Source organism: Geospiza fortis, unplaced genomic scaffold (assembly GCF_000277835.1).
Source record: "Geospiza fortis unplaced genomic scaffold, GeoFor_1.0 scaffold44, whole genome shotgun sequence".
NCBI classification, from domain to species: Eukaryota; Metazoa; Chordata; class Aves; order Passeriformes; family Thraupidae; genus Geospiza; species Geospiza fortis.
In genome coordinates this window covers 1,984,026-1,995,277 of record NW_005054404.1, presented here as the reverse complement: position 1 = coordinate 1,995,277, position 11,252 = coordinate 1,984,026, and the positions used below count along the sequence as shown (strand labels likewise).

The 11,252-nt window shown below is 38.2% G+C and overlaps 1 protein-coding gene across 1 annotated transcript; it reads left to right on the top strand.

The window, feature by feature from the left end:
• The first annotated feature begins 211 nt into the window (after window positions 1-211).
• Window positions 212-10,616, top strand: LOC102042915. The gene is made up of 4 exons (XM_031061243.1): window positions 212-459; window positions 3,868-3,976; window positions 7,088-7,268; window positions 10,465-10,616. The coding sequence occupies exons 1-4, from the start codon at window positions 212-214 to the stop codon at window positions 10,614-10,616; spliced, it is 690 nt and encodes a 229-aa protein (XP_030917103.1).
• The last annotated feature ends 636 nt before the right edge of the window (window positions 10,617-11,252 follow it).

The window sequence follows — 11,252 nt, the reverse complement described above, 5'->3', positions numbered from 1 at the left end:
GACATGTCTCAAACACCAAGAAGACCTCCTTTCAAGGTATGCTATATCTGTGGCAGAGAATTTGGATCACAATCTATTGCTATACATGAACCTAAGTGCCTAGAGAAGTGGCGTATCGAGAACAATCAGCTACCGAAGCACCTTAGAAGGCCAGAGCCCAGGAAACCTGAGGTCCTTACTGGTTCTGGTTCCTATACACTTGAAGATGAAAATGAAGCAGCTTATTATAGTGCTCAAGCCCAGCTGGTGCCCTGTAGAAAGTGTGGCCGAACCTTTTTTCCTGACCGTCTCCCTGTACATGAAAGGTGCTGCAAAGGAGGTGGCAGCGGTGCGAGGCTACCAAGCACTGCTGCTGGTAAATCTGGTAAAGCACCAAGATCTGGACCTGGCCCAGCAAGTGGTGATCCATCTGAGGCCCATCAAGGAACAAGCAGGGCTGCACCAGCTGTATCAGACCAGGTAAATTGCTAAGCATGTGCTGTATGAAAGGATGTGCATGCATCTTGATGCTTGGCACTCCAGGGGAGATTGGCTTGCTATCAAATTTAAAATCACTTTTCTTCAGAAGGAGCTTTTAACTGCTTGCAAATTTTTCTCTGCTAAGTAGAGGATAAAGAAAAGGGAAATACTGGGAAGGGAATAAGGGAATACTTATTCCTATTTATTTTGATTTTCCTTTTGAATGGGAGTAGTTGGGTTCTCTGTTGAGAGTTTAAGAATTATATCCTCAAGAGGGACCATTGCTTGATTTAGTTCCCTAGGAGATTCTGCTGAGATCAGGCAAGGTTTGGATGTCATATGTTTTAGGAGATGTTAGGTATTTTTCTTTAGTTAACATGAAATGCAATGTTTCATTGTCCTGCAAGCATCCAGCGCTTCAAAACATGATTTTCATATTCTACTGTTATTCTTAACCTTGGCATGCAGCATCAGTTTACTGAGGACTTCATGTTCAAAGGCAGCAGTTCTGGGTATAACAACAACAAAATAAATACGACTGCACATTTTTTTCCACTGAATTTGATTCAGGATCCAAGAATAAAGAAGCTGATTCACATTATCCAAAAGCTACACAGAGTTTTGGAAAATTGGATTTTTTTTCTGCATTTGTTTCTGCACAAGCTTTCTTTTGGCCAGGAGTTTTGTAAGATACTTGTCTAAATTTAGGCCCAATGTCCAAATTAAATGGCCTTTCTTTTTTTTTTTTTTTTAATGCGGGCTGGAATCCTGATTGCCTACATTACTTTCGAAAATGGAATTTAGATCTCTCAGTCACCAAAGGAAAGCAATGCTATGCAGAGCATTTCTTAAGATGCTTTAGAAGGCAAAGTGTGTAACATGTCAGTTTACCAGCTGCTGAGTAAAATTAAGATAATAGCATTACCCTAGCTCACATGAGACTAAAGACTTCAGGAGTCCCTTTTTTATTATGCTATATGAGGCCACTAATTTATATATTTTGGTGAATATATTTATTATGCTATATGAGGCCACTGATTGATACATTTTGGAAAATTGATATATATTTGGCAAATTTGCTTTTATCAGCAAATTTTACATTATCCACAAGCAGTTCAAAGTGCTACACAGCTGCATTTATAGTTGTAGGAGAAGTGATGCTGTTTATACTACATTGTGCTCTTTCCCAAAGAACTGTCATTGCTCTAAAGGTGATTGTTCAATGAAAGGCATGGGTGTGAAGCAGAGAGTTTAATCTATCACACATAATTCTGTAGATTATAAAAGAGAGGGTGAGGGCAATTTTCTATAATCATGCTCCCATAAAAAAAAAAGTTTAGAGTGTGGTTTGGCACTGACAGTGATCTGTAAAAAATGTTACCCTCTTGCACAATGTATCTGCTCCCCCTGTGGATTCTTCACTCACATCTGCTGACTTTTTGAACAACAACATTATTGCCACTTTTTATTTCTGTGAGCTCTGCAGAGCCAAAATGAAATCTGTTCAAATCTGTTCTTCCTTCTGTGTGAACAACAGGTTTCCTCATTTACTTTCAAGCAGTTACAGTTCATCAGTTGCAGCAGAACTAATGAGGCTGTACAGCTTGCAGTTTGTAATTGACTTTGAAGAACTTTATTATTAACAATGACTTTCAGGAAGAGATAATGGATTTTACATCTCTTGAGGTCTATTCTTTAGTACAGAATGATGCATTAAAGCCAGAGATGTGATGGGAAGATTGAAAGAAATATCCTGTGATCCAAGGGTTTCCTCAGGACTTGCAGACAACTTTTAAGAAGCTGTCAAAGGAAGCTACTTTCCTGTAGATTTAAATTCTCTGTGAGAGAATCTTCATTTCCAGTTGAACATTTTGAAAGGTGTGGAAAACACTCATTGAAGGGTGTGGAAAAGCATTAGGCTTATGGAATAACTGCCGATTAATTATGAACAGGGACAAGGTCTGTGTCTCCACTAAAGTCTTCCTCTTTTTCCAGCATATGGTTTTCATTTTGCTCACCCTACCAGCTACTCAGCTGCTTATTAATACTGTTAAAAAATAGTGCTTCACTAGTGGTGGAGTGAAATGGCTACTGTTCTGGTCCTGGCTGGAAAGCATTTGGGGCAGTCCCTGTCTCATCTAACAGACTTACTCACTGTGACAGTGAATTATTTAAGTACTTGCTTAAAGTCCTGATTCAGCAGAACATCAGAGGAAAGCAATAACTGGAAAAAACCACCCAGCTCTTATGTATTTAAGAGAATTAGTGCTATTGTTAAATAAATTTATGCAGTGAAAGGTTCCCTAAATGAAAAACCTGGATTTTCCTCATTTTCAAAATAAAGTTCTGACTGATTTAGTGGTATACCATGTAAAGTGCTTTTTAACTTTACAACTGCAAGCACTTCTCCCTGTATGCCTCCGCCTGTATGCTCTGGAGTTCTCTCCCCTTCAGCAAGTGTGGCATCAACTAGGCCAGTATCATTACTGACAAACTCTTGCTCAGTTCTGCATTAAATGTCTTTAGAGAGGGAGACTGAACAGCCTCAGTTAGCTATCTCTTCCAGTACCTGTCCTCGCCCTCAGAATCAATGAACACATCTGAGTTAATCATGTCTGGCTGTGTAGAATAACAGCTTTTGCTTAGAGACTTTCAAGGGTCACATCAGCTCAGAAATTCTGCTTTGGATTCTGCTGTAATACCCCAAACAATGGAAGTGGTGTCTGCAGCTACTGAAACTCAGACTTGCACTAAAACAGAGTCTCTGTTCTATTGTTTCATAGACAAAAATATGTGATATGTGTGAGTGAGCACCAATAACTTGCTGTGTGTATATGAGTTATGGGGTTTTTGACAATAGATAACTCTGATCTTAAAAGCCTATTAGATGGTGCTGCCATCTGCTGTTTCCTTCTTATCTGGTTAACTACCTAAAAAGATTTCACTGATATTCCTTTGCTGAATTATAATGCATTTTAACACAGTGTAAGTCTTGAAAATTTGTGTAGCAAGAGCTTTGATGTTGTATTTTGCTCTAGCCTAAAGCTATGTAGCATCTTGGTAAAGGGAAGGCTTCTTCAGGCGCAGTATAATTCTAATGAAGTTGGAAAGTCAATGATGAGCTTTTTTTGCCTCATTGCAGTGGTTTTGAATACCTTCCTAGAGAATACTGACAAATAAATTTGCGAATATAGAAAGTTAGATGAGAATGGACAGTGAAAGGATGGTTTGAATGAAGCTTACTGAGTATTATCATTGGGAATGACTGTGTCCTTCCTTTGCTTGTACATGGATGCACTATTCGTTGTACTGATGTATTCAATTTAAAAAAAAGCACATCAGGAGGAAAATGGGATATTCCATGCTTCCAGTGGAGTAATATTTTTAATTGTATGCATAATCTTGCAGAATTACCTTGCTTTTCAAGGCATATGATCCTAACATGAGTGCTGTTGTGGGCTGTGAAGTGCAGCTTTGGATAGTCATGAGAACCATATACCTTGTCCGTGATCCTTATGCAAAATGTCTTTTACTTGGCTGAGAAGAATGTGTGGAAAGGGTTGCTTTCATACAATAGACTGCTGCTGCTAAGTGCTTGCACCATTCTTTTCCTGAGCCTCTAATCCATGGGCAGTTCAAGTCTATGACAAGAGCTCCATCCCAGAGCAGGATGCCCCCCCTCTTCCCATTAAAATAAATGGATAATTAAACAAATAAGAAGGGAAGAGGTGTGTGCAGTCCTGGATGATAAATATTTATGTAGGGAAGTTTGGGATTCAGTCTTATTGTGTGTACTTAAGAAGAAATAAAAAGCTTTGTGCAGTATGGAAGGATTTGACCTCATGTAACACCATAACAGCAGCCTGGGGCTAACCTTAAGTAATGTCAGGTCTATTGAAAATACATAGTTGCATAGCCCTCTGAACTAAATAACTTCATTCATAGTCACGCAGACATACTTAGCAGTCTTGGAGTAAAAAAGAAAATAGTGAGACACCAGAGGAAAGCCTAACTACACCGTTAGGTATTTGTAGGTATTTTTATAATAACACATATCCTCAGGAACAGACCTTCCCTACAACCCTTTTTGAAAGTTAAAAACAAAGCAGTGAACAGACAGCCCTGCCACTGGGCTGTGAGTAGTTTGGGTTGGAAAATTGTGGTGTTTCCAAAAATAGTTTAGTTTCAAACTGCAGGCTTCCAGATGTTACATTTGGGATAGACACACTGAAAACAAAAAGAAATGAAGGGTAAATATCATCAGCTGTAGAAATTCCAAGTAAAGCTTATCATATCTTGGATTCCACAGTTAAAAAAAGAAAAATCTGTTACTACCAATTGTTAGGCTAATCTCTTTCAGGTTTTAAACATGTGTGCAGAGAAAAATTTGTATATACAATTGTATGTGTGGTGATGGGTCAATCTCAGTATTTTTCTGGAATAAAAATAATTCTATTCTAAGAGTGATATTATTTCTTTCAATTAATTCTGCTTTCTCCTGTTGATTCTGTACCATTTTTAATTGTGGAAATTGCAAAAGACAGACATTTCTACTTGAAAAGATTTCTGCATTTGCACTAGGATTTCTTTTTCTTATTCTGTTACCATAGAAGAGTCCCTACAATCTGAATCTAAGTCAAATTGCTCTTTCCTAGTTTGTAGCCAATAAGTAACTATTTAAATGAATGGCAGGAACCCAGCTAATGAGAACTCATGGGGAAAGTGTGTTCCCAATGATTTTACACCCAGCATTTTTTAAGAAACCATTTATAAAATAGTATAACCATACCCACAGCAGGCATGCACGCTAAAAAGAGTTCTTTGACCTCAGGAGTTTAGATTGTAGTTTCCTTATCTAAAGCTCTCCAGAGCCTACAAATAAACGTATAGTGTCTCCAGAAGACTTTGTATCTGGACCCAGAGTCTTACTTTAAAATCAGACGAGTTCTAGCTCACAACTTGAAGTAAAGAAGTAACTGAAATTTGTTCATGAAAAGTTACAATATGTTTTTAAAATAGCTGTTGCTATATTCATCTAAAAATAGGAGAAGGCTGTATTTTTATATATATTAGAAAATATGCTTATATAAAATACTGTGTTATCAAAGATAGCAAGGAAATTCCATTTGTAAGTCAAGAGGATGAAAATGTCCTTGGAGAGCCCATCTTTGGATGTTATGTTTCAAGACATTGTGAGAACTTTCCAGATGAAGTCCAACTTTTCCCAGAAAAAATACACTTTATAGAGTAGTATTTCTTTCATGTAAGTGAGATTACATGTGTGATACAGGAAGGCAATCTTATGCAGATTGTTCACTAATGACATTTTCAGACTGTAACATAAATACAAGAAGAGCTGCCCAGAATTTCGTGAACACATTGATGGGCTGACAGAAAGAGTCATAAATACGGGAACAGGTTATGCTTTGTCTTACACAGCAGCAGAGGAAAAAATTAAACTCCCACCACTCTTGTTTGAGTGAGAAAGGTTTCCTGTGTTTGGTCTGGCATGGCTGTCTGTCTAACTTGAGGAGGGCAGGGAATAGCTCATCTCTTACTGGTATTCTGCAGTCAGAAGTGTAGGAAGTGCTGGCAGTTGTGAGACCCATCTGTGTACCTCAGAGTTCTCCTCTGCAGCATGTTTTTATCCTACTCCCTGAGCACGGCTGGTACTGACACCACGCCTAGCCCAAGACGCGCCTAAGGACACAGCTGAGTCCATAATCTGCAATACCACAGTAATTATACATTTTTCAGCCTTAGATTATGTCTTTGTGAGGTTTGGAGTTGAGGAATCTTTTTCTTCTGTTGTTGGGCTGTTTTCCTTTGAGAACAAAAGCAGATCTTCAGTGTGGAAACAATGACTTGCTTAGAGTCCAGTTCTGCCCTTACTGCAGTCACTGGCAAAGTTCACACTAAAGCCTTTGGGATAAACAAACAGCAGTTTCTTTTTTGCCCCTCATCCTGAAATATCCTGGCTTGGTTTTAATCTTTGAAGGCCAAGAATTCCACCAGATAACTAATCTGTGTCAAAAGTGAGGTAAAGAACCACAATAATTTCTTGGGAGAGCTGCCCTCACTGTCCTGCTCAAGAGAGATACTAAGGCTGGACACAGCGCTTTGAGCTGTGTTCTGGTAGAAGATAGAGTCTTTCTGTTATTGTACTAGACATCAAGAGTTCAGCTGATGAAGCTTCTGTTGCTGCTTTCCGTTTTATGTCTGCTTGGTAAGTAAAAAATGGCTTCAACCATTTAAGATGGATGTTGCATTGCAACCTGATGAAGCAGAGGTGTTGTTTCTGCATGTGAAGACAGCATTTTCATGAACTTGTAGGTATGAAAATAAAAGAGAGGAAACTTAACACAGCTAAGTATAGATTAGTCACACACATTAGTCATGCCAGCATCTGCAGAAGAAACCTGCCTGTTCCAGGTGCCCACTTAATGAGGCAGTATCTCTTACAAGCCTCAGGACTGATTCCCAACAAAACCAGACTGAAAAAAACAGTTACACAGATTTCACAGATAACACATTCATTATCTACATGATTGCTTTCATACAAATTCATTCTGATTCAAAATGAATATTGAAAACAATATTTATTCTTCTTCATGGTTGTTATTTGCAGGCAAAAGTGATAAGACGGCCACCAACAGTGATTTGCTACGTATGTGGCCGTGAGTATGGAACAAAATCTATTAGTATACATGAGCCACAATGCCTGAAAAAATGGCACCAGGAGAATGAAAAACTCCCCAAGTCCTTGAGAAGGCCAGAACCCAAAAAACCTGAAGTTAGAACTGTGCAAGGTAAGCCACAGACTAAATTAAGAGAGATGAGCAAAAAAGTGTGAGGAATTAAAAAAATATTTTAAAGCAATAGGTAAACAGTTTGCAAGTACTTTGTTCTCCAGTTTACTGTCAAGATCTTGTTTTAAGCTTTCCTTCTGCTTCACAGAAGGAAACCTTATATTAAAGTCTTGAAAGTAAAAGTAGTCATTATCTATGGAACATGGCTCTTGGGACATTCCCCTCTATGTGCCAATGTGTTCTGAATCAAAACACAAATAGGTTAGCAACCTGCTTCACAGCTACACTACTACTTTTTGACTTCTTTTAACACAGACATGTCTTAAAACAAGCAAAAACATCCAAGAATAACGTGCAGACATGACACAGAATCATTAAAATAAAATACCCTCAGGCAACATAGGTGTAGATACTTCAGCCAGATTCTTCTACAGCCAACAGCCCATATTGATCCCTTTTTATTTACAAGTCTGAGAAGCTTTCATTGTGAGACACTGTAATATAAACACAGTGGAGAAAAATATATATGTAGTACAAAATAAACAATTAATTTTTGCCAATTTTACATGTTTGTGCTGTGGGTTCTGTTTCCTAAGATTCCACTTCTTCTGATGATCCCCAGCATCCCCACAGATGGGCTGTCATATGTATCTGAGGGTCGTATGTTCACTCTAGGATGTAAAGGAATTCCTATCCATGCTTTGCCTGGAAGCTCTTCCCAGGACTTCCCATTCCCACATAAAGCTATTTCACCTTTCTTACTGGATGCTTTCCCTGGCCCTGCCAGCTGGTCTGAGCTACTTTGGGCCAAGTTTGGACCACTTCCTCACAGGCATTTAATTCACACACACTTTTTTTTACATTCCCCACAATTTCCCTCAGCTTCCCAAAATGTCTGGAAAAGTAGACAAAGTCTCCTACAACTCACTTGTGAAAGAGTCATACACTAGATCAGTTTACAGCAGTACAAAGAAATATGTCCTCAGAAGACATGCAGAAGAGAGCAGGATCACTGAGAACACTAACCAGATGTTCAAAATAATAATCAAATTTGAAGTAATATAAAATCGGAACTTGGTTAACAGATGCCAAGTGGCATACTTGAATCTGCAGTAAAAGATGTGTTCAAAAGACATCTTCATTGTATTTGCCTTTTAAGATGTTAAGCACTTTTTAATTATTACACATTGTGTGGTAAAACAGATGGAGAAAATGAGAATTCCATGTGAAAGAGGGGGATGCAGAAAGGCAAATCAGGTTATTTTGAAATACACTATTCTTATTTTGAAGGAGTGAAAGCAGAAAGACAACCACTCTTTGAGAAAACAATCTAGCAGAAGGCTCAAAGATATGAATCAGAAAGTTGTCTCATTTACTCAATGAGTCATATCACAGGCGCCTCCAATCTCCTGTGAGGTGTGTGCCCACGGTTCCTCTGGGGATACTGACCTGCTTCCAGCATCTGTCCCTAAATGCCTGCTGATGCAAGCCTGATCAGTTCTGTAGCTTGAGCTAAAACTGTTGTTCCCCCTGCAGCTGCCTCATATTCCTGGCCTTGAGAAAATAATCTCAGTGTTGTTCTTTTTCCATAAGCCTTACTCTTGATCATGTGGTAAATGCTGTAACTGACCTTCAGACCACATGCATGTACTGCATGCCTCACAGTTTCTCAGCTCAGGGGGGAGGGATTACCCCTGTTGTTGAATGAAATAGACAATGTTCAAAAAAAGCTCAGAAATATTAACTACTTACATAAAACTTTTTATAACTTACATAAATCTTTTTCTGAAAACTCAAGTGTCACAGGAAGACAACCACTGCCCTCATTACACAGTGTTTTGTTTGCGGAATGCCTAACACATGCCTGCAAGGAGAAAGTCATTTCTCTTTCTCCCTGTCCTCTTTTTTTTTTAATATTCCATAAACTTTCCAAAGTACAGAAAATACACATTCATTTCCTGTAAGCAGAGGGGATATTTGTCTCAGCCAAGAAAAGAAACACTACTTGGTTGCTCTTCTAACAAAAAGAACATTAGGAACAGGCATATTAAGAGATCTAAGGCTTATTGTGGTTATGTGAACCATTGGATATGATTCATATTAAAATTGTATGGGCCTTTAATGAAGAGCTCTATCATGTGCCAATGACAGAAACCATGGAATATTTTTAAATGCAAAAATCCTTTTCTTTCAAAAATTGTCCACTGCTAACAGTTCAAAGAAAAAAACCAGATTTTAAAATCTTTTTCTATATTGTCATACCAAATAAGAAGGGTGAAGCAAATACGTCTTTAATTTGAGCCATGTAGACTTTGTAGACTTTTTTCTGCATGCACTTCAAATGAAAATCCTTAAGATCTAAATCCAGGTATTAAGCAACCTGCCTGGCCTTTTTGCAAATCAGTTTGAAACAACACTATGTGAAAATCCATTTCAAAAGGAAAGTCCATTTCAAGATGAAAGTAAGCAATATTTTTTTTTACCCAAATTAAATCTTGAAAACACATCTAAGTGTTTGAAGAATGCTTCTGACTTTTCAGAGCAGTCATTCTTCCCGCAGTGGAAAATAACTGAGGGTAGGGCTGGATTAGTGTTTAGATGACAATAGATGCATCACTGCAATGACTTCACAGGAAGTTGTGGCTTTAAAGTACTGTAGTTTTTCTCCGTAAGGTTTTAGGCTTATCTAAGATTTACTTCAGTTTTTAGTATAACTTACATAGACTCTAACAGGAAGAAAATTGGGCGCCTTGTCCAGAGCAGTACAAAGAGCATATTCTCAAGTATGATATGCTCCCACCCATAGCCATGGTCAGATAACACATGCTTGTTAAACAGAGCTTGAAGCAAAGCCAAAAAGTGAATTTGCTGATAATAGGACATATGCAAAGATGTTAATAATTAGCTGAGAATGCAGATCATAACACACAGCATGATGTTTTCTCTGTACTCTCATACAATACAAAATTATTCAGTTTGAAGTTAATTTAATTCAACCCTTGGGACAGAAAACCAGCCTTTTTAATATACTTTTTACTCTTTTGCTTCTTTCTTTTCTTTTTCATTTGCAAAAGCAATATGGTTTGGTTAAACTGAAAGGCTCAGTCAACAGGTATTTCCTGAAAATATTTTCCATAAAGAGTTGAATGTGGGTCTCCAGAATGAAAGCTGATACTTTCTTTTTCTCATTTTCCAGCCAAAGGTTTCTATGATCTTGATGCTCTAAATGAGGCTGCCTGGACCAGTGCCCAAGCCCAGCTAGTTCCATGTGATATTTGTGGGCGTACTTTTCTTCCAGACAGACTGATCGTCCACCAGAGGTCCTGTAAACCGAAACCTGCAAAGTGAAGTGGGTGTAACACACATGCATACAAATGTGTGTCTGCTCACACATACACAAACAGACAGACACACATTTATCCTAAGCTAAATAAAGCGTGTGTGTGTGTGTGTGTGTGTGTGTGTGTGTGTGTGCACGAATACACACACATGCACCCATGCCTTTCAGAGAAACCATGAGAGAAATAAAATTCATCTGGAGAGACATGGTCACCAAAACTTTATTGTGTAATGATATCATGTGCTCCAAAAGTCTACAGAGTAAAAATCAGCAGTTGCTACTAAAGTGTAAAGTCAAATAGAGAAAATTGCTTCATTGAAAACAAAATTTTGCTTCTCCTCTTTCAAAGACTCTCTGGTTGTTGTAAAGATCTTTAGCCAAACTTGACTAACCAGAGAAACCATGTAGCTCCTTTAAGTTTGTTCATTTTTGTTTGGGTTTTCCAGTTTTGGGGTTTTTTTGTTTGGAGCATTCCAGTGTTCACATTCATGTGTAACTGCATCTCATGAAGCCCTTGACTGCTACAAGTGAAACCTTCTCATGTAAAGGGATTCATTTGTGTGGTAGAAGCTGACACAGGCTGTTTTTTAAAAAACACCCAGAAGTGCCCTCTTTTTATTTAAGAATGATGCTGACCATGTGAT

Bases quoted from the DNA above. Each gene is read 5' to 3' on its own strand.
- LOC102042915 (XM_031061243.1), top strand. From the start codon at position 212: ATGAAGCAGCTTATTATAGTGCTCAAGCCCAGCTGGTGCCCTGTAGAA. The intron at 460-3,867 runs GTAAATTGCTAA...ATAATCTTGCAG, and splicing joins CACCAGCTGTATCAGACCAG to AATTACCTTGCTTTTCAAGG. The intron at 7,269-10,464 runs GTAAGCCACAGA...CTCATTTTCCAG, and splicing joins TGAAGTTAGAACTGTGCAAG to CCAAAGGTTTCTATGATCTT.